The sequence below is a fragment of the Aricia agestis genome, chromosome 12 (genome assembly GCF_905147365.1).
Source record: "Aricia agestis chromosome 12, ilAriAges1.1, whole genome shotgun sequence".
Taxonomy (NCBI): Eukaryota; Metazoa; Arthropoda; class Insecta; order Lepidoptera; family Lycaenidae; genus Aricia; species Aricia agestis.
Genome location: NC_056417.1, coordinates 14,276,599 through 14,304,590, shown reverse-complemented (window position 1 = coordinate 14,304,590; position 27,992 = coordinate 14,276,599). Strand labels below are relative to the sequence as shown.

The window sequence follows — 27,992 nt, the reverse complement described above, 5'->3', positions numbered from 1 at the left end:
GGGCTAGCGTTTTGACAGTAGGCTCTTAAGGTAAGTTCCTGTTTCTCTTCACCAAACTTTTACAAATAGTTATCAAGCTGTTAACTGACTGATATGGTCTAGTCATCTTATTTAAAATAGTAACTTTAAAGTGCGTTTCGTAAGGGAACCCCCGATAGACTTTCTACTACATAACATTACAATACAAATCTTCATCTGTTACAGACTAGTTTGTATGCTTACTCACATGCTGCACAATTGGTAACAATGCTAAACTCGACACTAATACTTTGTCTAGACGATTTGTCCTCCAGCGACGTAGGACGGCACCGTTTTGACTTGCGGGTTCTCCTCCGCGGTCATGTACTTGCCGTACTTGGACAGCATCTCCAGGACCACGCCATTGGTCCAGCCGAAGCCGAGCTGCACCTGGTACTCGCCCCCGCCTCCGACCTTCCCGGGAAGTTCCACGTCGTACTTCTCGAACATGGCCTTGGTCTCGTTGAAGCCCTTGTAGTTCGCCCGGACCCACCTCTGGGCGAGAGTGAAGGCCAGCTTCGAGGCCTCCTCGATCTTCAACGCCTCCAGACCGTTGATCATAATGCTGACCAGCGGCGGCCAGGCGTTGGGGAAGTCCCACTGCTCGCCGCTGCGGATCAGCGACGTCGGCACACCGCCGGGGTAGTCCAGGCCGTGCGAGTTCTTGAGGTATTTCAGGATGACCGGCCCCTTCTCCTTTATGAACACCTTATCGACGGCGCGCATCCACAGGGGAGCGACGTTGCTCGGGTAGAAGTATTTACGGTGCTGACCGTGCTCCAGGTCCCAGTCGTACCAGATGCCATCCTCTTTGTTCCATAGGACGTCCTGGATGTCGTTCCTCCACTGCTCAGCGAGCCAGTCCCAGGAGACGCCCTTGCGCGGCTGACCGATCTTCGAGTAGAAACTTGCCAGGTTTTGCATGGCGTTCGCGAAGATCGAGTTCAAATCAACGGGAACGATTTCGAACGTGTGGATAGTCGAGAGGTTACCTCTGTTTCCTCCGTTCTGGTCGACGAACCAGCGCGTGGAGAAGTCCCAGCCGCTCTCGGCGCCGCTCTTAATGCTGACGTAGAACTCTTTCCGGAGCTCCTCGGTCGGGAAGGTCTGGGCGTTCGTGTAGTCCTCGTAGTAGGACTCCGGCCGGGGTCCCTCGCTGGGGGCGAAGTATCGGAGCAGGGTGTACTGTTTGCCGCACACGTCGAAAGTCACGCTCTGCGTGTCCAGCCAGTACTCCATTTCGCTCTCGAGGGCGTCGATGTTCTCCCTCAAGAATTTGAGGTCGTTCGTCGCTCGCATATACTGGGACACCATGCCCGACAGCAGCGGCGGCTGGCTCCTCTCCTGGTAGTACCACCGCGCCCCGTTGGGGATGTGGCCGAACTTCCTCTGTAGCTCGATGAGATTGCCGATGATGCCCTTAACGGTTTCCTTCATGCCACTGATGAGGAGACCCTCAATGATCCAGTAGGTGTCCCAGTAGTACAGCTCGGTGAATCGGCCGCCGGGGATGATGAAGCCGTTGTGGACGGGGATGAAGCTGAACAGCTCGGGTTTCTCGTGGACGATGTCCTTGACCTTCCTGCCGAGGACGGGCCAGATCTGGTTGATGTCGCTGGCGAACTGGCGGAGCTTCTTGTCCCTGATGCTGCGGAGGTAGGGCGGGTTCTGGTTGAAGTCGGGTGGCGTCCACTTCTCCAGCTCGCTGGTGTTGTCGAAGTATTTATTGACGAACTCCTGGAGCTGCTCCTTCGTGGGGCTGTCGCTCGTCTCCGCGAGGAGTTTGTCAAACTCGGCCAGGATGGTCTGCTCGTCGGTCTTCATCTGAAAGTCGACGAAGGTTTTGGAGTCGTTGTAGATCCTCGCCATCTGGACGTGGTGCAGCAGCTTGCTGTCACAGTAGACCGGCCTCTCGCAGGAGGGTGGCAGGGCGGCCGCCACCACCACGCTGGCGATCACCGCCACCAGTATCAGCTTCATCTGGAACAATCGAAGACTTGATTAGATATCTATAAATTCTATAGTATCGGTTTTATCTTATTTCACATTCATCTTAGTATATACCGAACCCACAACTTCAAACCACTGTCCAAATGGATCTGTTTGAAGATGTGGTCGTGTTTTCTTTCTACGTCTATTGATTACACATACATTTTAAGTGGCTATTTACAGGAAAGTTACAGAAAAAAAAATATCTAAATCTTAAGATTTGTTCACGTATGACTTAGCCGGTTTTTATTTGCAACCTTAATTTTTTAGACCTCTGTTATGACATTGATCTACTCCTCACCTTGAGCAGTTTTTCGTACAAGTAATACATTAATAGATAAGTATGCAAATAAAGTGTTTATTTATATCATTTTGCATATAGTTCGATAAAAAGGTATTATCTTGGGCCTTAAAATTGAGAATACAGAAAGGACGACAATATTTAGAACTTACTGTAATAAGTTGGATAGATGCCTTAAATAGAGCGACTGCTCACTAGAAAAGAGACAGTTTTAAGACAGAGTTTGAAATAAATAAACGTTTATTCCCCTTTTTTGACGATTACACTACAAAACCTAATTATTGTAGTTCGCTATACGTGCGCATCTTCTTGTATTTTGTATAGCATAGTTATTAGATACGTATATTTTATGTAAGATTAAGGGCCTGTTTCACCACTTTCTGATAAAGTGCCGAATAGGCTATTCACAAGTTTTTTTAAAGATTTTCCATATTTGATCTGTCAAGTTAAGTGGTGAATAGCCTATTCGGCACTCATCAGGAAGTGGTGAAACAGGCCCTTAATGTTAAAGAACATCCAGAATATCTGTAGACTAGATTGTGAGTTTCTTATGCCGGTTGTTCTCGCCGGGCTAGTTCCCGAACCGGTGGTATGCACCGTAGTCCCGAGTCCCGACTTTCAAAAAGTGTATTTATAATAAGTACCTATTTTGAATAAAAATATTTTTTTAAAGACAGCAATATATTTTGGCAAGGCCATGTTATAGCTGCACACCAGCCAAGCCCATAGACATTATTACGACTTGTTGAAAAATTTAAAAACTAATAAACATGGACCACCGGATGAGCAATTTGCCTTTTTTGAGATATTTGGGCTTTTTGATTGTGGCTTAACTTTCATAAATAAATATATTATGTACTTATATCTAAAACTTGTTTAGTGTCATAAATTGTATTGATACTGATAATATCGACAGTTAATGAACGCCATCTTTTTAATTTAGATCTCGTTAGACCTGTTCTAATTTTAAATTAAACAAGATCCTAATCGGTACGGGCGCAACATTAGCAAGGCAATAAATTATAAAAAACCTAGCATGACCTTCAATTTCGATTATGGATACAATCTGAAAAGGTTATAGAACCTGGACTTCTTTTTGGCAATCAGATATAAACAAAAAGTGTCACTTTTTGTTTATTTTTATTTTTTTAGAAAAGTAATACACTTTCAAAATAACGTACTTACGTTAAAAAATACTTGCTTTTATTGTTTGTATATTCTATTGCTCCTTAGAGTTTAAAAAAAAACTATTTTAATAACGAATAAAATTATTATAATACTATGAAATGAATCGGTTTTCGCACTACAAATACGCTTTTTAAATATTTTGATTTCAATTTCAAGCCATTTGAAAATCGTTACAAGAATTGTAAATATTACAAGAATTGTAGCTTGTTATTTCACACTTCGATGCATCTTAAAATAATCGATATAATGCATCGAAATAAACAAAACAACTTAAATATTCAAAAAATGATAAAATCGTTTCATTAATTAAAATTTATAATATTATTTCAATTATCCTTGGTGCGAAAAATCTAAATAATAAAATAACAAAAAAAGGATATGGGCAAACAATCCATAGACGGCCCCAATTTTATAATTAAAAAAAAAATCCGTACTCAATAAAATAGTGAACAAAATACCTTGAAATCCTACTTCCACCCACTCTCGTGGCTTAGACCAAACTCGGAGGATCTCCTCTATGTATCATATTTTACTAGGACCTCCCCACCACAACAAACCAGTCACATCACTTATTCATGTAACAATATCTTCCTTAATTATTGCTAATTTTGTGACATATTGGTATTATTGTTGGCGATATTATTACAAAAGACCACTAAACATTAACGTACTTATAACAATAGTTAAATTGTCACATTGTAAAAACCTAAAATAGATAAGTTTATAATGATCACTTTTGATGTCATGCATTGTCAGCGAGAAGCGAGAATTATAAGTGTCTTAGAAACACACTATGCCGAATTTCCGCGGCGGAAATTCCGTATGGTGTGTCATCGGTAATTTCAAATACATTGCAGGCGGAATCAAGCCGAACTTCCGGGAATAGTATGTTTTATGTTTAGACACTTATGCGTATGAAGACTGAAATCTCACGACTTCTAATAACGAAAAGACTTACTCAAGGGAGAGACGAATATTTCAGCTTCAAAGGTATGGTCACTATCATGTGTGTCTATTTTTTTAATGAAACTTATTTCTTTAAAAAAAAATGTTGTTCTTTAAAAAAAAACGGGTCACCTGATGGAAAGCAACTTCAACAACAACACTCGCAACATCAAAAGAGCATCAGGTGCGTTGCCGGCCTTTTAAGAGGGAATAGGGTAATAGGGGAGGGTAGGGAAGAGAAAAGAGTAGAGGATTGGGCCTCCGGTAAACAAAAGGTCTATATAATATGTTAGTATTTATACTCATTAAAAATTTCAGCTCATTTTGCCTGAACTCTAAGTATATTCTTTAAGAATATACTTAGAGTTTAGGCAAAGGACATACGATAGTTTTTATCCCTGAAAATATATAGCCGCGCGATAAATGATTTGCCTGCAACATCAACTTTTTTATAAATCTCTTTTCTTGTGTTAATCATTCGTGAGCGTTCCTCAGCTTGTTTTCTTTCCGCTTATCCCGGAACCTTACTACGGAAAGCTCGTTGTGAGTGCACAATACGTCACGCACATTCGACGGCCGTAGCATTGACATTGACGATTGATAGGGCTGCCGAAACCCTTCATTTGTAGATAAAAATTGGATAACAAAAATGGGCAATTTTGAGGATTTTCAGTGGTAAAGAGGCAAGGATGGAATGAAGACTGATTTGTTTACTAAAACCGCGAAATTTAGTTATTAATATCATGACGAGTTTAGACGAAAAATACTTTACTGTGCCAACCCTGACGGCGTACTGCAAGGCTGCGACTATTCAACCGTTAAAAATTCGCGTCATTTATTTAACAACCATTGCAAGAAAGGTTTTGTTTACTACTGATAAAAATGTCATTTTCTTGTTTATTACAAAAAAAAAAGCGTAAACTGAAAATAACTAAAGCAGACACAATATATTCGAACGACCCGTTACAAATTAACTGGTATAAACTATTTTTAGCCGACTTTCAAAATGGAGGAGGTTGTATGTTCATCTGCTTTTTTTTTATCTTAGAAATATACTAAGAATTAATCTCCCTGATACAATCTCTTTGATCTCATTAATGAGCTGCAAGGGTCAAAGTAAACATGTAACAAGTATCCTGTATCACACATCATATCGATTTTGACTAGGTACTAGACTTTTTTTCTAGACTTAAATAAATCTATTTCTTTTTCTAGACTTTACCATGTAGTATAATTATCATATTAAATACGTGATACTCAAAATTTTAACAATAAAACAAAGCATACTAGTTTTTGGTAGCTGAGTTGGTAGCTAGGTTTTTTCTTGTGCTCCTTAATCGGAAGGACCATAATAGCATGGTAAGTTCAAGGATTCACTCAATAGTCAATACCTTTGATACTGTTAAGGCACTAGTCACTACTATACAAACCAGCAAGCAGAATGATGGCTAGATCTGTCGTCGCAGGCTCTTGGTTCATTAATTTAAAAGCCATGTCAGACTTTTAATTTCTTTACGACTAGTTTAAAATAAACTTTGTGACTAGCCTGGAACATAAACATTATTTTGTATGTATTTCAACATAAACATTATTTGACGACCTCTATGGCTCGGTGGTTGAGCGAGTGGTCAGCGCTCAAGTCGAGGGTCGTGGGTTCGAATCCCACCGACGGAACAAAAATTTTTCAATGGATGTGTCATGGATGTGTATTAAATAAATTATGTGTACTTAACATATAATAAAAATCTTAAATACAGCATGCATATTGCATAGTATTAAATATATTTCCGTTGTCTGGTAACTGTAACGCATGTTCTTCAGGTACTTCGGCGGGGCCAGACTGACGTGGTGTGAAGCGTCCATAGATAATATATTATATTATGCATAGGTGCATAATAATGTAATGCTATGCATAATGCTTAAGCTTCTCCTTGTTATGCTCTTTGCCTTTATTATCTAATCAAAATACAAATAGTATATCCCACAACCTGTACATTTTGTGGTACACTTTACGAAAAAACTATCACGCCTATCGATTTGTGCTTCAACATAGTAATTTTTATTTTCATGCGATGTGTTATCATCAGTCAGTCAAGGTGTGACGATGCGAGCATTCACAAAGCTCGGCTTTTTGGCTAGTTTAAAAAATAAGTTACCTTTGATCTTTTGACTTTTGTAACCTTTTCGTGTATATTATCTACTGTTTTCAAATTTCAATATTGTTATTTACTTCAAACCAGATTAATAATAAATTAAAACTTCATCAAAATTGATTTAATTGATAATAATTTCGTGGTTATCGTTTATTTCTAAATTGATATTTGAATGTTAAAAATTATGAGTAATAAAAATTGCATTCTGGTTTCGCATAATTATTCTTTTGCAAAAAGTTATTTAATTGGTCTGTGAATAAACTAAAATTATAGATTGGAGTAATTTGATTGTTTGTTTGCATCGAAAAACAGTAATCTACAAAACTTTTGAGTCGATTTTAATAACATTTGGTACAAATATAATCTAATATATAAAATTCTCGTGTCACAGTTTTCGTTGCCATACTCCTCCGAAACGGCTTCACCGATTCTCATGAAATTTTGTGAGCATACTGAGTAGGTCTGAGAATCGGCCAACATCTATTTTTCATACCTAAAATTATTTATATGTGAATGTAAAAGTATTTTGTGAGCATACTGAGTAGGTCTGAGAATCAGCCAACATCTATTTTTCATACCTAAAATTATTTATATGGTAAAATATAGCCTATAGCCTTCCTCGATAAATGGGCTATCTAACATTAAAAAAAAATTCAAATCGGACCAGTAGTTCCTGAGATTAGCGCGTTCAAACAAACAAACTAACAAATTCTTCCCAATTATAATATTAGTATAGATTAGTATTAGTATATACTACTATTATATACTAATACTAATACTAATCTATATGTACTAATATAATACTATTAGTACATACTATACTTCACATTGTCTACTTTTATTGTTGGAAAATGTACTTTTCCTTACTCTATCTATGTGCTTGATGAATTTTATGATAGTATTGTAAAATGCCTACAAAATGCTGCCAGACAGAGTAGGATACGCCGCGATGCACCGTTCAAGGGTAAGAAGGTTATAGGATGGAACCACCATGTTCGCGAACTCCATCAAAAGGCACGGCATGCTTTTAATTGTTGGCTTTGGAATGGGAGGCCTTAGTCTGGGCCACTCTATGATAATATGACTAGTAGCCGGAAGATTTTCAAAAATAAATTGAAATGGTGCCAAAACAATGAAGAACAGATAAAGATGGATATTATGGCATCTCAGCACTCAGCCGGTAACTTTTCTAAATACTGGAAATCGACTAAACGCCTAAATTATGTACAAAGCAGACCAGTAAGTATCAATAACGTTCAGAATTCATCTGAAATAGCTGATTTGCTTGCTCACCATTTCAAGGTAGACCCATTGCCTGTTTCTGATGACGTAGGTGATACTACACCTGTTACTAAAAATGACGAAGAATGTTTCTCTGGCTTCATTTCTGACGACGTTGCTAAGGTGATCTTTAAAATGAAAAAGGCAAATCTCCAGGTTTTGATGGACTAAGCCTAGTCCATCAAAACCTGGAGATTTGCCTTTTTCACACGTCCTATACGCAAGTGATAAGATAATCCCTATGTTGACAGATCTTTTTACAATCTGCGTCAACATAGGTTACCTGCCGAAAAATTTAATGAGGACTATGGTGGTTCCTATCCCGAAAACCAGAACAGGTAACCCTTCAAACCCTAAAAATTATCGACCTATATCACTAGGAACTATTATGGGGAAGATTTTAGAAAGGCTGATTTACCCTTATGTAAATAGGAGTGCTAAAATTGATGACTCGCAGTTTGGTTTTCGTCCCGGTCTCTAAACGGACTCGGCAATCTTTGCCCTTAAGTCGACAGTTTTATATTACAAAAAACGTAACACATCCGTCTACGCTTGCTTCTTGACCTTAGTCGCGCTTTCGATCTGGTAAATTATACTTTACTATGGTGAAAGCTGCTGAAGTCAAATGTTCCATCAAAAACTGTAAATCTGTTGAGATACTGGTATGAAAACCAAACTAACTTTGTAAAATGGGGCGACGCAACCTCTAATGACATTATTTTAAAGTGTGGGGTGCGCCAAGGGGGGCTAACCTCTCCGGACCTATTTAGCCTGTATGTTAACGACCTGATTGAGGAGCTCAGGAGCACTCGAATAGGTTGTCACATAGGTGCCACGCCCGTTAACAACCTAAGTTATGCTGACGATGTGGTGCTTCTGAGCCCCTCAATCAAGGGGCTAAGGCGGTTGCTAAGCATTTGCGAGGACTATGCTATAAGACATGGTCTTAAGTATAATGTAGCTAAGACGCAAATGATGGTTTTTCAGGCTGGAAAGGGTCCGCAGAGGGTCCCATCGGTTAGCTTAGACGGACAAGAGGTAGAAAGGGTCGAGCAATTCAGGTACCTGGGGCACATCTTAACCGAGGATCTCTCAGATAATGAGGATGTAGTGCGCAAAAGACGGGCACTGGCTGTACGATGCAACATGCTTGCACGGCGTTTTGCGCGCTGTAGCGTTGAGGCAAAGCTGACGCTCTTTAGAGCATACTGTCAATGCTTCTATATGTGTCAGCTTTGGCTCAACTGCTCCAAAGCTACGAGAAGCAGTATCAGAGTTCAGTACAATAATGCATACCGTACCCTGATGAGACTGCCAAAGTACTGTAGTGCTTCGGGCATGTTCGCCGACGCCGGAATCCCGGACTATTTCGCAATTATAAGGGCGCGCGTTGCAACATTTTGGTCTCGCATCCGTTCTTCAAACAATGAGATCCTTTCTGTGTGTGCCAGGTGCCCGGAAAACTCGATCCCAGCCTACTGGCTTTCGGTGCATCGCGGCAGTAACCAAAAGTGATAATTTTAGATTTTAACATTTTAGATGAATTTATCACTTTTTAACATTTATTTTGATTATTTTTAACTTAAATTATGTTATTTTATGGGTCTATTTCCTGAATTAAACGATTATTTATTTATTTATTATTTATATTTATTTATTTATTCTATCGATAGTGTCTCTATCGGTATAAGTCTATCTTGTTCCTACAATAATGGACCAGTGATTAAAATACCTAAAGATATTTTGTTTCTGTTACTTATATCTCTATTATACACAAGCAAAAACTATTTCAAATATGGAACACGCAAAAAGCAGCTAAAGTATAATTTAGATTAATTACTTTTTTTTACGCTTCTTCCAATGTGACGCAACGGATCGATATAATCATAGATCATCTATCTCTACATAGAAGCGACACAATAAAACTTAAGTGCCTTTTGTTTGCCTATCTGAGACGTATTTATTGGTCTATCTCTACCACATACTGCCTATGAATTATAGGAAGTCGATTATGTAGGACTGCATACGTTATTGTGTTGCAAATAATAATATGTATGTATACTAGGTTGGTTTGAAGAGAAAAAGACCAAAGACATATCTCGCAAAAAAATAGATAATGGACTATTAAGGCTGTCACAGACAGAGCAGGTAATGCATATGAATGTACATTACATCCCGGGATGTATATCTTTACATTATATTAATGTATCACACACACAACAGGTAATGTAATGTATCTTTCCCTACATTTCAATGGTAGTTCATTTCGCTTGACGCACATTTCAGATGGTAAAGTGTTAAACAGGCTGTTCTTATTTTTAATGTTGTAATACTATGGCCTTTCGAGTTACTTGCTATTAGATTCACTAGATAGTTCATCAGAAGATGATTCGGATTGTAATTTTGATGCGCGCATTGTTACATATTGTGCCAAAAACAGAACGATGTGGATTGAAGATATTTGATTGAAAATATAGGCTCTGGGGAACAGACTGCCTGCAGTACCTGCTGTGAAGTGCTGTGCTAAGGTGGCAAGGGGCAACACTGTGTGTATCTGTCTATCATACACATATAATATAATCACATAAATTTTTGAACACCCTATGAAGAGAAGAGATGTATCGTAATATACAGAAATATATTGAGATGTATTTAGATGTATCAAAATATAAATGTATATTTTCATATAGCTCGGTATCTTAAGATACGAAGATGTAAAAATATACATTATAGCTGCTGTGTGTGATCTTCCGACGATTTCTATAGATATATGTAACACGTCCTAAAGTATTTTCACTTTATTTGTTACACACCCTGTATAAAATGTATGACAATCTGTCAAACTTAGTAGTAACTAACATAATTTAAAATAGGGAAATAAAAATGCTTTGCCCATCGCATAATTTACCTTTGAGTCATAAAATGAACACTTGTATACACTTGTATAATGTATATACAGGCTGTAAAGTGTCTGACGTACATACTATGCACATAAAGGTTTTGATAACAATTTGCTATCCGGAAAATGTGCGTGTCTGTACATAATATTAACACTTATAAATATAATATGATTAATCATAAGACATATGATATAAACTGGACTTCCCACGTGGATAACCGTACACGTATGATCAATGATGTATCACTTTCATTCAGAAAAAAATCCCCTAATCCCCTAGAAGTGCCCATTTTCTTTCTTACATTTTGGACATTTAGGGCCTGTTTCGCGACTTCCTGATAAGGCTATCCACCAATTAACTTGACAGATCAAGTATGGAGAATCTGTCAAAAAAGTTGTGAATAGCCTATTAATAGGCACTTTATCAGAAAGTGGTGGAAAAGGTCCTCAATGTTGAATATACGCTATTGTATGGAGCTTTCTTCCGTCAAACGTATAATGTACTTATTCAGTCGAGTTATATCTAGCCGCTCGACATAACTCGTCTGAATGAGGTTAGACTCTAGGCTAACATAATACTATGATTTTGACAAAACTCAACCAAATTACGTAGGTCCTATGTACTACCAAGAAGTTGATTCATAGGCAAATGAAGGACCTACGTAATTTGGTCGCATTAAGAGCGGGCTGCCAAATTTTGCTGTGCATTGACTCAAATTAAATTGAGATTTATTTAATCATTGTATATTTATCTGATATTTACCTAACGGAAAACAACATTTATTTTGACTCGTTAGTTATATTTTTCGAAATTATGAATCTTTCTGGGCTTTTCAACACATATACGTTACACTTGTTGAGTTACTATCATGCACAACTACAATCACATACCTTATAAAATACTAGCTAAAGGAAATATTATTATTGTATTTAATTGTTAAGTAATCGTCAAAATCATTTTTGGGACTTAGACATTTACTTTCGTGCTATAATGCGGGAACCCTTGTTACGCGATATTGTTCACTATTAGCTTGTTGCTATTAGCACTGTTGGCACGATTCATGGAATCATTATATCACGATTGGAGGATAGCGGGGTGTGTAGGCGGGGCTAGCGTGATAGCGTGCTAGCTTTGATATTTCTGCCAGCAGGCTCTTAAGTCAAAGTCATCCGAGTTTCGACCATAAAGTTAATATACCTAGTGGAATAGAGAAACAAAGGCCTGAGCAAGAGAGATGTGACTATCAGTAACACTGCGTGGAAAAAAGAGACGTGTGATACATGACAGCAGCACTCTTTTTTTGACGTCCAGTCGGCACGTGCCAATGTTCAATCATGCTTGTGTAAGTGTATACGTACACATATTTTTATACACAGATGAAACCAATTTCGGTTTCGTTTGACAGCTCGAGATTGTTGCTCTATTCCGCTAGGTATATTAACTTTATGGTTCCGATCGATCACAGCTAACATTGAATTGACATAACCCGACCAAATAACGTAGCGCGCCGTCCGTTTATGAATCAATTTCTTTGATAGATCAAATTTCTTTGCCGTACATTGCGGCTTTTCCCCTTTGTGTATGTATGTCTGTGAGCATTATCTTGTCACTTGTTTTCACAAACGTACCTATACTCAAAGTATTCGCATCAATTCTTGATATTCATGTAATGTGTGAACATTTGAACAACAAAAGACAAACAATTTTAACTCGCAATTGCTATTATTAAAGGTTGTTACTTGGTCAATATAACAAAGGCAGAAGATATGAAGAGTTAAATACATAATTATATTCCCAATCATCTTTAAATGTTGTCATTTGACTTGACTAAAAGTAATTTTGAAATGCATCATTGTTCATCATCAAAGCAAGGCAGCATTAAGCCACTAAATATTATCTCTAATATTATGTTAGATGAGAAATACCCCGACCAAGTAAGTGATGCGGTTTTTTTCAGTGCTGCTACTTTTGCAGTGAACTCTACAAAGTGTAACGAAACGAAGTGAATAATGATAATACTTTAGAGCAGTGTTTTTCAATCTGTGAGTCGCGACCCCTAGGGGGGTCGCGAAGCCTTACTCAGGGGGTCACCGACAGAAAGAAAAAGCTGACGTATAATAGATAAATAATAAATATATACCAAACTAGAAAAAAAAAATCATTACTTACCTAACTTAGGTTTAGTAAAAAGTCTTTTAATAAAACTATTTCTTTGGCTTTCTATGACACGAGGGGGTCGCCAGTATATTTAAAACTGTAAAGGGGTCGCGAAATCAAAAAGATTGAAAAACACTGCTTTAGAGTGTATATGTGTGTCCCTCGTATAGTGACTACTGTACATGTTTATTAGTTACTTATTTTTCAATTTTTGTATGGGAAAATTCATGACGTTGCGGCGTTTCTCATAGAAATAAAGAAGTTAAAAGTAACTCTTGCAGCGCTGTTATTTTATCAGTGAACTCTATATAAGGGGCATATTCACGTGGGAGAGCCATGCTTCACTACGAATGGGCCGGCTCGACCGGAGAAATATCACGGGCTCACAGAAAACCGACGTGAAACAGCGCTTGCGCTGTGTTTCGCCGAGTAAGTGAGTTTACCGGAGGCCCAGTCCTTTTCCCTTCCCTACCCTCTCCTATTTCCTTCCCTACCCTTCCCTATTCCCTTCCCTACCCTCCCCTATTCCCTCTTAAAAGGTCGGCAACGCACCTGCAGTTTTTCGGATGCTGCGAGTGTCCATGGGTTGCTTTCCATCAGGTGACCCGTTTGCTCGTTTGCCCCCTCATTTCATAGAAAAAAAGGGACACAACACACGGAACACGTGTACTTACCCTAAAGTATTAACTCATAGATATATTAGTCAGATGATGAAGTTGTGGTTAGTTACAACTTACAAGGTTTGTTGAAATTATGAGGGGAAAAATAAGTAAAACCTCCGCGGGTAGGTGTGCAAAAGTAAACATTGCGATTGTGATCTCTGCTTTTAATAATATATTAAATATACTTTACGTTTAATATAATTAACAAGTAATGAATAATTAGATTGCTCACCTTACCAGCTTATCTCCCACATAATAAGAATCAAACACAACACTCTCAATAATTCATAATTTTGCAAATAAAATTTGTACTTACAAGATGGATTCCATAAAAGAAACTTTGAATGATATGTCCGAAATGTTTTATAAAAAAATGTCTCAATTCGAGAAAAGTCTGCAGGAGAGCACATCAGTCACACAAACAAAAGATCCGGCCAAGATCCAGGAGGAATTTCATGAGTTCAAAAAACTTGTTATATTTGCTTTGAATTCGCTCCAAAAACAAATGGATTCCTTGTCTATGCAGTGTGATAAAATGGAAATGTATGCCAGGAAAAAGATGCTGTTGGTCCATGGTGTGCCTGAAGAGGAAAAGGAAAACATTCCAGGTATAATGTCTAAATTTTTTAATGACCACATTGCAGGACAGGCTCTCTCCTCTGATTCTTTCACAAAATGCATACGGCTAGGCCGCTTCAAAAAGGACAAACCTAGGCCCATTCTCTTGAAATTTAAGAATACTGAGATAAGAAACAATATTTGGTTCTCCAAGACAAGTCTTAAGGGCACTAGTGTAAGCATTTCTGAGTTCTTGACAAAATATAGATATAGAACATTCCTTGAAGCTCGGCAGCGTTTTGGCATGACAAAGTGCTGGACCAAGGATGGTAATATTCATGTCTTAGCACCTAATGGCTCCCGCCACCGGGTGGTCCATGTAAAAGATCTGGATGGCATCGCAGGCGCTAAAACTCCTCAGGGAACCAGCGACACGGCTTCAGCTCCAGCAATCCTCACGCGCTCAAAGAAGCATATTATCAAGAAGTAAGACTGCATGACCTAATTTTGTATAGACTAGTAAAATATCATTATGAATCTTTTTTCTGTAGTCTTGCTTGTGTACATACTTTCACACTTAATTTAAAGCTTAAGTTGCTTTCGCATAATATGCTGTGTAGCTGAAATAAATGGATGCCAATTGTTAATTACTTTTGAACCTTGATTTCGCAGGTAGATTAATAATTATTTAATTTAAAATCTGTAGCTGTTTCTCAAATTTAAAATCACCATCAACTTCTATATTTTATTATGACAATTGACATCGTAGCAAATCTATCAGCTGTCACTGTAGTCTTGACAGTTGGCTGACATTTTTTTTTTTTTTTCTCCTTGCTTTTAGCTACAAAGATCCTGGCTGACATCTGTGTATAGCTATTTTCTTCTTCTACTTCTTAGTTAATTTTTAGAAAACTCTGTAGAAGCTTAATATTTATATTAATTATTATATTATTGTAATTTTATATGTTCATTTATATATAAGTAATAGTATATTGTTTGTGTTGTGAAAGATTCTGCTGTGCTTTGATTTATCCTTGTCATAATTATTATGTTGTGAATAGTTTGGCTTAATATGCTTTATTTATGTAAAAGTATTATAGCTGGTAAGATTATGCCTTTGGTAATAAAGTAGTGCGTACTACTTGAAATATTTTGATACTGCAATTACTTTTTCACATTGCTTTTTCACTGCTTATATTTATATACCGCTTATACTTAGTTTATTTTTATTTACTTATTTTTAAGTTTTTATTTTATAGTTATTGAATTGATTAATATTGTTGGTTAATGATTGAACCGGAAAGTGATGAGTTTGTCTCATGTTCCTCGTCAGACGAATATTTGAGTGATGATACTCTAAACATATCGCTAAGATCTGCATTAAGTACATGTTTAGATACCTCCTTGAAATGTTTCAATGCCATTCACATAAATGCACAAAGTATTCCTGCGCACTACCCCGAACTTCTTACTTCCTTTGAATCCACAAACGCGCATGCTATTCTGGTCTCCGAGTCATGGTTAAAACCTTGTTTACAATCTACAAGTTACTCTTTACCAGGTTTTACACTTATCAGAAATGATCGTGTTGGTAGGGGCGGCGGTGGCGTTGCCATTTATCTCAAATCTAATATTCCTTTTCGTGTAATTAGTGCGTCGCCGCAGCCTGTGCCAGTCGATACGGCTGAACATTTATTTATAGAGGTTGAACTACGTCATACTAAATTAATTCTTGGGGTTTTCTATAGTCCATCACTGCTTATTAATTATTTTTCGTCTTTTGAATCCCTTTTGGAAAGTTTATCTTCGCTTTATGATCACACCATAATAATGGGCGACTTCAATACGTGTTTGATAAAAAGTGATATCAGAGCCAAAAAGCTACGATCAGTCGTTGAATCGTGTGATCTTAACCTGTTACCTCTTAATGCAACACATAATATGCCTCAATGCAGCCCTTCTTTACTAGATTTAATTATTGTTTCCTCTGAAAATCTGGTTACGAAATATGGTCAACTTTCATCTCATTCTTTTTCTTACCATGATCTCTTATACTTGTCGTATAACTTAAAGCCACCAAAATTGAAACCTAAGGTTGTTATGCAGCGTAATTTTAAAAGTATGGACACAGAAGCTTTAAAGGCTGACGCGAAAGACATTGACTGGTCCGATTTGTGCATGGCGTCTTCTGTGGATGCTAAAGTTGAAATACTGACGCGAAATCTAATTTCTCTCTATGACAAGCATGCACCTGTTAGACCCATTAAACTAAAACACCTTCCTAATCCTTGGCTAACCGATGACATAAAGGCTATGATAAAAAAGAAGACTCGTGCAAAACTTAGGCTAAAGTTCAATCCCTCCGCTGCAAACATTGAAAGATACAAGAATTTACGTAACCAGTGTAACAGATTATGTAGAGACGCACAAAGACGACATATTCATTCATCTGTCGAGAATGGGGACGCCAGTAAGGTCTGGAAATTTTTGAATTCGATGGGAGTTGGTAAAAAACGAGAGAATTGTCCATTAAAAGCTAACGATGTTAATAATCTGATCACTCACTTTACCACCAATTCTTGCTACTATGATAATACCGTGAAGCTTAAAACTCTACAGAGCCTATCTCTAAACCTACCTACTCTCATAAACGAACAGTTTGTTTTCAGCGAATTTAAAGTCCATGATGTAAAGACCGCTGTGTTGTCCATTGCCTCAAATGCTGTCGGTGATGATTCTGTTAGCCGGAATATGATTCTTCCCATCCTTGAAATTATTCTTCCTATTATCACACATATTTTCAATTATTCTATTTATAGCGAAATATTTCCCTCCAAATGGAAGGACGCGTTAATAATACCTATCCCCAAAAAATCTAATCCTAGCAACTATTCAGATTATCGACCAATATCTATTTTACCTTTCCTCTCTAAAGTTTTTGAAAAATTAGTTTACCGCCAACTTAATGCATATATTAATGATAATTGCCTACTTAATAAATATCAATCTGGGTTTCGGAGAAGTCGTAGCACGGTAACGGCACTAACTAAAATAACTGATGACATAAGACTGGCGATGGACAACAAGAAAATTACTATTTTAGTTTTATTAGATTTTTCAAATGCCTTTAACTGTGTAGATTTTGATGTCCTACTTCAGCTACTGGCCGTTTTTCTAAATTTATCCCCATCTGTTTTAAACTGGTTATCCAGTTACCTTAAAGGACGTCGGCAAAGAATCAAAGTTGATGAACTACTTTCTGACTGGGCTTACACTTCTGCTGGCGTCCCCCAAGGCGGTGTGCTGTCCCCTCTACTTTTCTGTTTATTCATAAATACGATTAGCAAAAACATATCATCATTTTATCACATGTACGCTGATGATTTTCAAATTTATGTACACTCTTGCATTGAAAATTTGGCAACCGCAATTGCGCAATTAAATGAAGACCTGTCACACATTTGGGATTGGGCAAGTAATCACGGTCTACAGCTGAATCTTAATAAAACCCAAGCCATTATGATTGGTAGCCAGGGCATGTTACGTAGACTTGATCAATCTGATGTCCCTAATGTCGTGATGAATAACACAAAGATAAGTTACTCTAACACGGTTAAGAATCTGGGTGTCTTTTTCGATAAAACTTTGTCTTGGTCATGTCAAATTGATTCCGTTTGTAAAAAAGTTTTTGCGGCTTCTGCGTCCCTAAAACGTCTTAAGAATCTCCTACCTATACCAACTAAGGTTATGCTTGCTCAGACTTTATTGCTTTCAATTTTGGATTATGCTGACGTAAGTTACATAAATTTGACCGAAGACCAGCTAAATAGGCTGGAACGTATTCAAAACTTTTGCATACGTTTCATTTTTGGACTACGAAAATATGACCATGTCTCGGAGTTCAGAACTAAATTGAAGTGGCTCCCGATCCGTTACCGTAGGAATACTCATGTGCTGCACTTATTGTACAATGTACTTTTTGACCCTATGGCTCCACCCTACCTAAAGGAGATATTTACATTCTCATCTGAGGACGAGAATACTCGTCTAGCTTACAAACTAGATGTACCCACTCAAAAGACCAAATACTATGGTAATTCTTTTGCGTCCGTTGCCGTACGACTATGGAACTCATTACCCAATACTGTAAGAAAAGCGCCATCTCTTAGCATTTTCAAAAGACTACTCAAAGAATTCTACCTGACCGACAATATCAGTCAACAATCTGTGTAAATTATTATTTTAAGCTTTGTTTACTTGTTTGTCCACCCTAATTTTTATTTTCTAGATGTGATGCTCTCTGAAACGTTTTGATGGTTGCCTGGAAGACATCGCTTTTAGCGATAAGGCCGCCAAAATTGTACTTATATGTAACTGATGTGTATGTTATAACTGTATATATTCGTGGTGTACAATAAAGATTATTATTATTATTATTATTAAAATTGTCCTTATGTTATAAAACGTTAGTTATCTACTTCCACTTACAATGCTCCCAAAGTCATAATGCGCATAGAAATTGTCGAAATTTTACGACAATGTTCGTATTTCCCGAGCGACGGTAGACGATATTGCATTTTCTAATTGCATTGCGTTTAAGACACATGTATTAGTCAAAGTTCGTCGTGATATTCCTGTAGCTTTTGTAACACGGTCATTATTCACCGTCATTCATGCGCATTATTAATTTGGGTGTACTGTACGTCGTCAATGACTTGACGTATTTGTATACGAATTTTCATTAATTTTAAAGTTATTCTTCCAAATAAAGTAAAGAAGTCATTATTATCTTTTCATTATCGTGACTTGTTTGTTCGGAATTAAATAAATGTAATGACGGTGCTCTACAAACCGTTACAAGGCCGTCCATAATAAGTTCAAGTACCACCATAGATTACATTTTCTATTGATTCACGACATTTTTGTCGTATATATAAAGATAAATTAGGAAATGTGTAAATAAAAAAACAAAGCAAAAGATTTTTATCAGAATTCAGAATACAATCTACTGAAGCAAATAATAATAATACTATTAACTGATATAGTAACTGACGTATGTGACTGTAGCATCAATGGCATTTATTATTATCTTATATCTTTAAACGAGCAATTCTTGTGTATAAGTATATACAGGGTGTAACAAAAACTAGTGATAATACTTTAGGGTGTGTACATGTTCCTTGTAGAGAGTTCACTGTGAAAGTAGCTGCTTTGAAAGACCAATTTTTTTTTCACTTTTGTATGGGCAAGGGCCCGAGCGTCACGAGTTTCCCCATACAAAAGTAAACCCTAAAGTATTATCACTTGTTTTTATTACACCGTGTATATATATATATATATATATATATATATATATATATATATATATATATATATATATATATATATATATATATATATATATATATATATACGTTACGCTCAAAGACCGAAATCGCTCAATGAGCGAAAAAATAGCTCACAACGCGTTGTGGTCACAGTGAAACAGCCACGACGCGAAATTCGCGTCGTGGCTGTTTATGTGTTATTATTTTTATATTAAATAAATAAATAAAATATAAATTATTCTTCATTGCATTAAATATTACACAATATAATAACTTATTACTAGAGGACTCCACACTAGGTCAGACCTGTCTCGTGGAGTCAAGGAGTGGTCTTAATATATAACTTTAATAATAATTTATTACTTATTGAGATCAGATTACGTGTTTATATTTAAAAAAAAAACAATAACATAAAATAACACGTTGCTCCAGACAGACAGATAGACAATAATAATATTAGTACGGATAGTATGGAACTATGGATATTTTATAAAGAATAATGATAAACACGTAATGCAGTGATTTAATAAAAGAAAAAATATTATGTAGTACGCGTGGTAATTCAATTTCAATCAGCCATGATACGAATTTCGCGTTATGGTCTTTTTGTGATTGCCAGAACGCGTCGTGGCCGTTTTCATCAGAGCCACGACGCGAATTTCGCGTCGTGGCTGTTTTACTGTGACCACAACGCGTTGTGAGCTATTTTTTCGCTCACGATTTCGGTCTTTGAGCGTAACATATATACACCAATCCAATGATATTCGTAATCGGTTAGCTGGGTCCGACATAACGCGACCAAATTACTAAAGTCCCTAAACTACCTATGAATCACATTCTCCGATTGTGCATCAATGAAAAAAACTATGTGACACATGACATGATAATATGGTAAGGAAAATCGGTCGGCCTTTCTGGAGGTTGCTCGTGATATGAAATTGAGATTCAAATGACGAACGTTCCGTATTCATCATCCATGTCATCACACAGGGTACTTAGACAACTTGTATTCGACAATTCCGACAGCGAAGTTCGAAATAAAAATGGAAATTAATATTATGCGTAACAATGCGTTTTATCAAAACCTAGTGGATTTCTTACTTCTGCAGGGTCTGCAATCGAAGACATTTAATGATGATTAAACTTAAGTTTAATGAAGATTTTGACAGACAATATATATATGGGGCTTATGTCAAAATAATATTCGTCTCCGAATGCGGCAGTTAGTAGCTTGTTTTATTAGAATTGGATAAGGATAAATTTAGAATCAGGTAAATATCTAATTGGTATTATTTCTTGGCGAAATTAAAACAATATTCTTGGCCTTGACACCACCCAGTAATGAGGAAAATCAAGAACAAAGTACCCAAGGAGTACGTGACAAATTATTATGATTGGGTTTATAATATAGATGTAGATTTTTTTTAGTACTCAATTATTGTTTTAATACAAAAAGTCTACATTAATTATAAATTCGAAAGTTAATATCCTGATCGAATGTTTAAGTCTGATCAAATAATGCAATTTTTTTTTTAAACTTGGACGTCGAATTTTTTTCAATGTATCACGAATAAACGCTCTTCATCGCTAAGACGTCTACACTTGCATAAGGGCCTGAGTCTGTAGCCGAGACGTTTTCTTTATCGCTTCTTTATAGAATCGTCGATCAAAATGTATGGAATTGAAATTAGACGTATCGAACGTCAACCGTATGTTAACGAATGTCAATTCCATACATTTTGATCGGCGATTCTATAAATATACAGAAAACGTCTTGGCTAAAGGGCTTGATTACGCCTACCGAGTAGAGTATACTGAGAGTCGAGAGAGTTCTCTTTTTAGGTGTAATCAAGCCCTAAGTACGGTCTACTGGTGCCTACCACCGGTTCGGGGACTACCCTGGCGAGAAGAATCGGCGCGGGCGTAAGAAACAGATTGAGCATTTAATCATAATTATTTAAATGTAGGTTAATCACTTTCCCCAAACAAAAGAAAGCATAAACTCTTCATTATCATTTTCAGATAGTTGTGAAACGTCAGATTGTGACTAATCTGATATCAGTTACATGAATGTTCGAGTGTGTTGTTTGATAAAGTGGATGTCCCACGGCATTGATAAGATAAACGCTATTCTTACTATCCGACTACATTGAAACTTGAAGCCGAAGAAAGGTTATTATTTGTTCCATTCTTACCAAATTAGGATAATCTATGCTCGGCATAAAATAGGCCAAAAACTAATAGGCAGTTCCATAGCAGCAGGTTGCCTGTAATTGTTATGACTCGTTACAATATTATTTTCACACGTGAAATCTTCTCATAAAATTTACTTGCTGCCTTAACGTGCTGCCGAACTCATTTTTATAAAATTTTGAAGAAAGCTAGGTACCAAATTGAATATCGTGAAAGTAAAAAGTAGTTTTTAATCCAAAAATTACAGTGTCCATCTGATAGACGATCGTAAGAAGAATTAGGGAAACATCTAATGCCCGGTTCCTTTTGACTGTCAAAGTTTATTTCATCATTCAATAAACCAATAAAACACAGATAAAGGAAAACTCTTTAATTGATAGATATAAACTTCTGTCAAAAATCATATAAATCGGGCATATTATGCAGTTCACTATGGACATGGATAGACTTCTATGAATTACAATGTAGCAATACTAGAATTTTAGGTTTCAGAATTCAGTATCTCGAAGTCGTTTACGCACAGTACGTGCGCTGTCCGTTCTAGATAAACCTTACAATGTGTTTTATGATCACTTACTTCCACGTTATCAATCCACAAAGTCGTATTTCTGGTAATATTGGAGAATAATCTTATATAAATGTTAGAATAATGGAAAATATTTAACCATTTAAAATGGAAAAGCTTCATATTCTCTGGTAGAAATTGGAAAACATTTAATTGATTATTTTATCGTATTTTCGATGCGGTAAAATGTGCGCAGTCGCCGAAAACGTCTTGTATCAATGGACAAAAAGTTGTAGTGGTTGAGTCCATCCTTGAACTTTAGCTGAGGTTCATGTCGTGGCTAGTTGGGTACGGACTACGGACTAGTTTTTTTTTTTTTTTTTTTTTTTTTTTTATCTATGGACGCTTCACACCACGTCAGTCTGGCCCCGTGCTAAGTACCTGAAGGACTTGTGTTACAGGTACCAGACAACGGAAATATATTTAATACTTTTATACTATACATATATTTAAGATTTTTATTATATCATACACATATTTAATACACATCCAGACCCGGGAACATTGAAAACTTTTTGATCCGTCGGCGGGATTCGAACCCGCGACCCCCGGCTAGAGCTACCAACGCGCTCACCACTGAGCCACAGAGGTCGTCAAAACTTTTACCATAATATTGCCGCTTACACGCCTGATTAAAGCCATGAAATATACCAATGTTGTTCAATCTGCAGATCGCGATACCTTAAGGCCGCTATCCCCAACCCGCGGCCCGCGGGCCGCATGCGGCCCACCGGGACTTTATTTGTGGCCCGCGTAATGTTAAACAATTTTGAAATAGGCAAAATAACGTTAAGTCTACATGCTACGTGATAGTCGGTAAATATTTTCCACTTTTACACCATTAATTTTGAAGAATGTTATTTTTTAACCCTAAAAAATTTTAGTTGCGGCCCGCGACACTAAGACCCGCATGAAAAAAAGGTTGGGGACCACTGCCTTAGGGGGTCACGAAGCTTCTGTCGCCAGATGTGGACAGAACTATTTCAGTAGAAAAACATTAAAGATCCAAAAGATGGATATATGTATATTAAGTAGGAGAATCGAAAGAGAAGGATATCTATTCTAAACATAATTTAATAATATTTTATTACATAGTTGATAAAAAGTAGAGGAGAGTTTTTTCAATCATTATTTAAGGTTAAAAACACTGAATTAGGCACAATTTCACCAACGTCTGTTAGTGTAAGTAGCTTGTTAAAATATCATGTCTTCTCTTTCATTCCTATAAAAAACGAAAGAGGTAACGTAACACTAATTTGAGCATTAACTTTGACATTTGTTGGTGAAATTGGGCCTTAATCTATTCATATAGTTAGATTAGTTAGTGCTAAGCGCGACATGGAGTAAATTTTGCAATCCCACGGCGCCAGACCCGAGACGAACTGATCTAGAAATCACCTCCGATTAACCTTTTATAACGCATTATTCAAATTCTACTAGGCTTGATAAGTTAGCATTACGTATCGAAGCTTACTTACTGCTACAGGCTGTCTGTTTGTATGTTACGTCTATAATCACCGAACAGTAATAGATAAGAACTCTTATGAAGGAGATACTAAAGTCTCAACATAGGATTTAGCCCGGAAAAAAGTACGGTTCCATCGCGATAAACAAAATAAATAAGTAAACTTCGGCATAATGAAATTACGGGCATTGGACGATGTTAACTTTGAGATTAGAAAATAAATTCATATTTATTATCTTTAATACCAGCTCGATTATTTCAGAAATTTACGATCGCTTAAAGATTTTAGAAAATGCCGTAATGTTTCTAATAACCTGATAACGCTTCTTCAATAATGAGGGTTCTTTAAATTCGACTTAATAAATCGTTCTTCTAAATGTTAGCATTTTTTGTGATGACAGGTGGCAAAATTTTAAAAATATAGATACGTCCGATGTATTAAAATAACTACTGACCGTTTGTTACCGTAAAAATTACTTAGCAAATGTTAATGAAATTTGCCTTAATAGTATTGAAGACTGGATTAACATATAGGCTACAGGGCCCTTGTTATTTAAAAAAACTATAAGATGCAGTGTTTGCGTGAGCGACTCCACTGACAAAAATTAATACTCTTTGATTTTACAATGTGAAACCCTCTAATAATGGTGTATGGCCTATGGGTCTCTAGGGCAAGTTCACCATGTCTACATTAGAATTCATTGAGATTCATAGTGAGACAAAAACCGTACTAGTAATGCTCAGTTGCGCTTGTTGGATTGTTAATTAACTTCACTAAAATCTCGTGTCTCTTTCATAAATGTGAGGAGCGCGAGAAATAACGTGATGTTTTAATTTTTTTTTATAATAGCACGAAGTGGACCTTGTATCAACTATAAACATTTTAAATGCAAGTTTGTATCTGTTTGTTACCTGTACACCCTAAAACTATTAGTTACTACTTACTTGTTATTTGATCAATTTTCATTCAATTTAGTTAAACCAACGAGTCAGCTCAATCATTTGGAAGCGTGTATTTTAACACGTTGATAACGATCAACATGAGCGAGCAAGGGCTTATCTAACGATTAATATCTATGTAGTTCTATTTTTAGCACAAGTTGCTTGCTCCAGTGACTGGTGTCTTATGCAATACATAACTCGGTAAGTAAATCCATCTCATAAGTAAAAGAGGAAAATTTGACTAATAGGAACTGTGACCTACTCTGATAAAACTAGATAGTAAAGTACTAGATATTGCTCGCTTTGATCACGAAGACATTTTTATATTGCGTGGGAACCGTATATTTTGCAATGTTAAATACTAAGAGGTGTACAGCCCGTGCCCCGTACCAACTTTTATATGTATGGGCATAATATAGCCCATTTTCTTCTCATTGGCGAATTGTAATAACTCTAGTTAAAAAAACGTCCCCGTCCTTCCTAGTTTATTAAACCTTTGTACGAAATTTCATCCAAATCGGTGTAGTGGTTTTAGAGCAAATACAATGCAAACAAACAAACAAGTCGTGCCTATTTATTGTGGTATCGACAGAATAGTCGACAAGTTTTTGTGGTTTAATATCTTTTGGTAGTTTTTCTTGCAAAAATTTTATCAAGGTTGTCAAGCTTAGATGATAATGATATTTTTTTGTTTTCTATTATAATACATAATATAAGTACCTGATACAGTTACCAAACCGCACCAAAAATAAAAATCGTAAGATATCTCCTATAAAAGTAAATTATATTATATTGTGAAGTTAACCTTTTTAATTATTCCTCTTACATAAATAAAATTTAAAAATAATTTCTTTAACAAAATGACATGTAATATCTAGTCTATTTATAAATAAATTGAAATATAACAAAAAATATGTCTGATTAAAAAGCTAAAATCTATGCAAGCCGTTCAGGCTACAGGAGCATGCCACTCATACGTACTCGAAAAACAGAACCCCCCTGGCTCAAACGAGTTTTAAAAAAAGTGTACGGAAAAGCCCGTGCGTAGCGGAGCTGCTACGAACGAGCTTACGGGATAAAGACATCAACGCGCACGCATCAGCCCATTATTCGTTTTTTTCTTTGCGGAAAAAAACTTTTTGTACCTATATTAGTATTTAGTATCCCACGGTAGCACTGCATTTTTACGGAAAGTAGCCTATATATGTCTGTCCATAGTCATCCATAGCCTAATATTACTTTAGTATAAAGATTAATAAATGTATTATAATTATTAATTATGTAACCAAAAATATTATCTAACCCTATTATTTAACCCTATTAGTTGAAGTCTCAAAGTTTTTTTTCTAGTTAATTATTTGAGGAGGAATCATTTTAGGTAAATAAAGTATTACCTAACAAATTCGTATATCTATGTAAGTATTTGTTTCGCAAAATTTGAGAACTCATTGTATGCAAATGGGCACGGTAATATTTATTTTTAGCTCTTTACACAACTTTTAGAGTTTTGACTATGGCATCGATTACATTCGTTCTTCTGTATGAACTCAGCTGATTCATCAGGGCGAACGAAGCGAGCCCTAGTATATCCCACAATCTGTACATTTTGTGGTACAATTAGTACAGTGGTAGTATAAAGCCTATTAAAGCACATTGATTTGTGCTTTAATAGGCTTTATACTATATTAATATCCCCTTTTCTTAATCTGTAGTAACTATCGAACGTAACTTGGCTAAAGGTCCTGAATATCAAACACTCAAAACTACGCTTACTTATTATTTTCCTTATTAACCTATTCCTAAAATATCCTTAAACTTTTTTGAGTAGTCCGATTTTCCTTGGTTTGTCATTATTTCCTATCAGCTACCTAAGCTATAATTATTATCAATACTAAATATTATATAAAAGCGAAAGTTTGTCTGTCTGTCTATTACATCTTCACGCCAAATCGTTAAACTAATTTTGCTGAAATTTAGTATACTCTGAGTCCCGGGAAAGGATGTATAAGGATACTTTTTATGCCGGAAAAATGTGCGGTTGCGGACGCCATAGCTAGCATCAAATATTTTTCCATGAAAAATATTATTAATAATAATAATAATAATAATAATATCTATGGACGCTTCACACCACGTCAGTCTGGCCCCATGCTAAGTACCTGAAGGACTTGTGTTACAGGTACCAGACAACGGAAATATATTTAATACTTTTATACTATACATATATTTAAGATTTTTATTATATCATACACATATTTAATACACATCCATGACCCAGGAACATTGAAAAACTTTTTTGTTCCGTCGGCGGGATTCGAACCCGCGACCCCCGGCTTGAGTTGCCACACACTCTAACCATTGAGCCACGGAGGTCGTCACACATTATTAAGTAAGTTACATTTAAATTTACCTCAAAACTAAATAAACTTGTACATAATGCGAAAACTTGAATAAATATAATTGCAATTATTCGTAGACGAAGGTCGTTGTACTACGAACAATAATTATTTTATTTATAGTTTTAGATGACGATTTATATTTTATTGCTATTTACAATTAATAACAACTCTACTCGGCCAAGCATGTCCTGGACATGCTGCTATAAATATTGCTATAATATTTTCCAATAAAGTTGGCTAATGACGTTAATCGACAGAAAATTCTTAAAGATGGATTTAGCTTCGTTTTTTGTGACTGTGTTAAGGTGTTACTATGCTCTATTCTAATTAGCGCGAGCACTAGCAATAAAAATAAATTCTTTTATTTAATCATAATATTTTTTTATCTTGCTAAAATCCAATGTATTTATATTAGCCATAGTACCCGATGTACTATAATTTTCGCGCCAAATTATCACAGCAATAAAGAACTTTATTTCTTTACTAGCTGTCCCGGCAAACGTTTCTTTGCCATATAAAGTATTTACCTTTTACCCATATTATTTTATTGAAGTGACTTAATAAGTATGTCACCATGGCAACGTCCATCGCTATCCCGTCGCACGAACAATGGTCGCTGTCAGTCTCGAGTATAAATTTACTATTATTTATTCAACAAATGCACTTATCAATATAAAAAAAACCCAGTAGCCGGTTCTCAGACCCACTGAATATACATATAAAATTTGGTAAAAATCAGTAAAGCCGTTTCGGCGGAGTACGGTGACTAACATTGTGACACGAGAATTTTATATATAAGATTATTGTGATAGTTTGGCCAAACAAAATACGAAAAAAAACTTACTTTTAAAATTCGGGCTGGAATTCGGTGCACGTTTTTTATTTGTTGTTTTTTTATATTGTTTGTTTGTAACGCGCGCCACGGCTGGCGTGCGGAGCGAGACTGTTT

At 36.3% G+C, this 27,992-nt stretch overlaps 1 protein-coding gene across 4 annotated transcripts; it reads right to left on the bottom strand.

Annotated features, from left to right (window-relative positions):
• Positions 1 to 28: 28 nt before the first annotated feature.
• LOC121732203 (trehalase-like) lies at positions 29 to 27,992 on the bottom strand. 4 transcript variants are annotated; one of them, XM_042122005.1, is made up of 2 exons: positions 27,888 to 27,992; positions 29 to 1,998 (listed from the first exon to the last, which is right to left on the bottom strand). In XM_042122005.1, exon 2 carries the CDS (start codon positions 1,996 to 1,998, stop codon positions 274 to 276), a length of 1,725 nt encoding a protein of 574 aa, XP_041977939.1. In that variant the 5' UTR covers positions 27,888 to 27,992; the 3' UTR covers positions 29 to 273. The 4 variants fall into 4 exon arrangements, with proteins under 4 accessions (XP_041977939.1, XP_041977937.1, XP_041977938.1 ...); XM_042122003.1 differs by lacking the exon at positions 27,888 to 27,992 and adding an exon at positions 9,663 to 9,676 and having other exon boundaries at positions 29 to 2,013; XM_042122004.1 differs by lacking the exon at positions 27,888 to 27,992 and adding an exon at positions 5,258 to 5,262.

What these genes read in the sequence shown, in the direction of transcription:
- LOC121732203 (XM_042122005.1), bottom strand. Translation starts at nt 1,998, where the DNA reads ATGAAGCTGATACTGGTGGCGGTGATCGCCAGCGTGGTGGTGGCGGCC.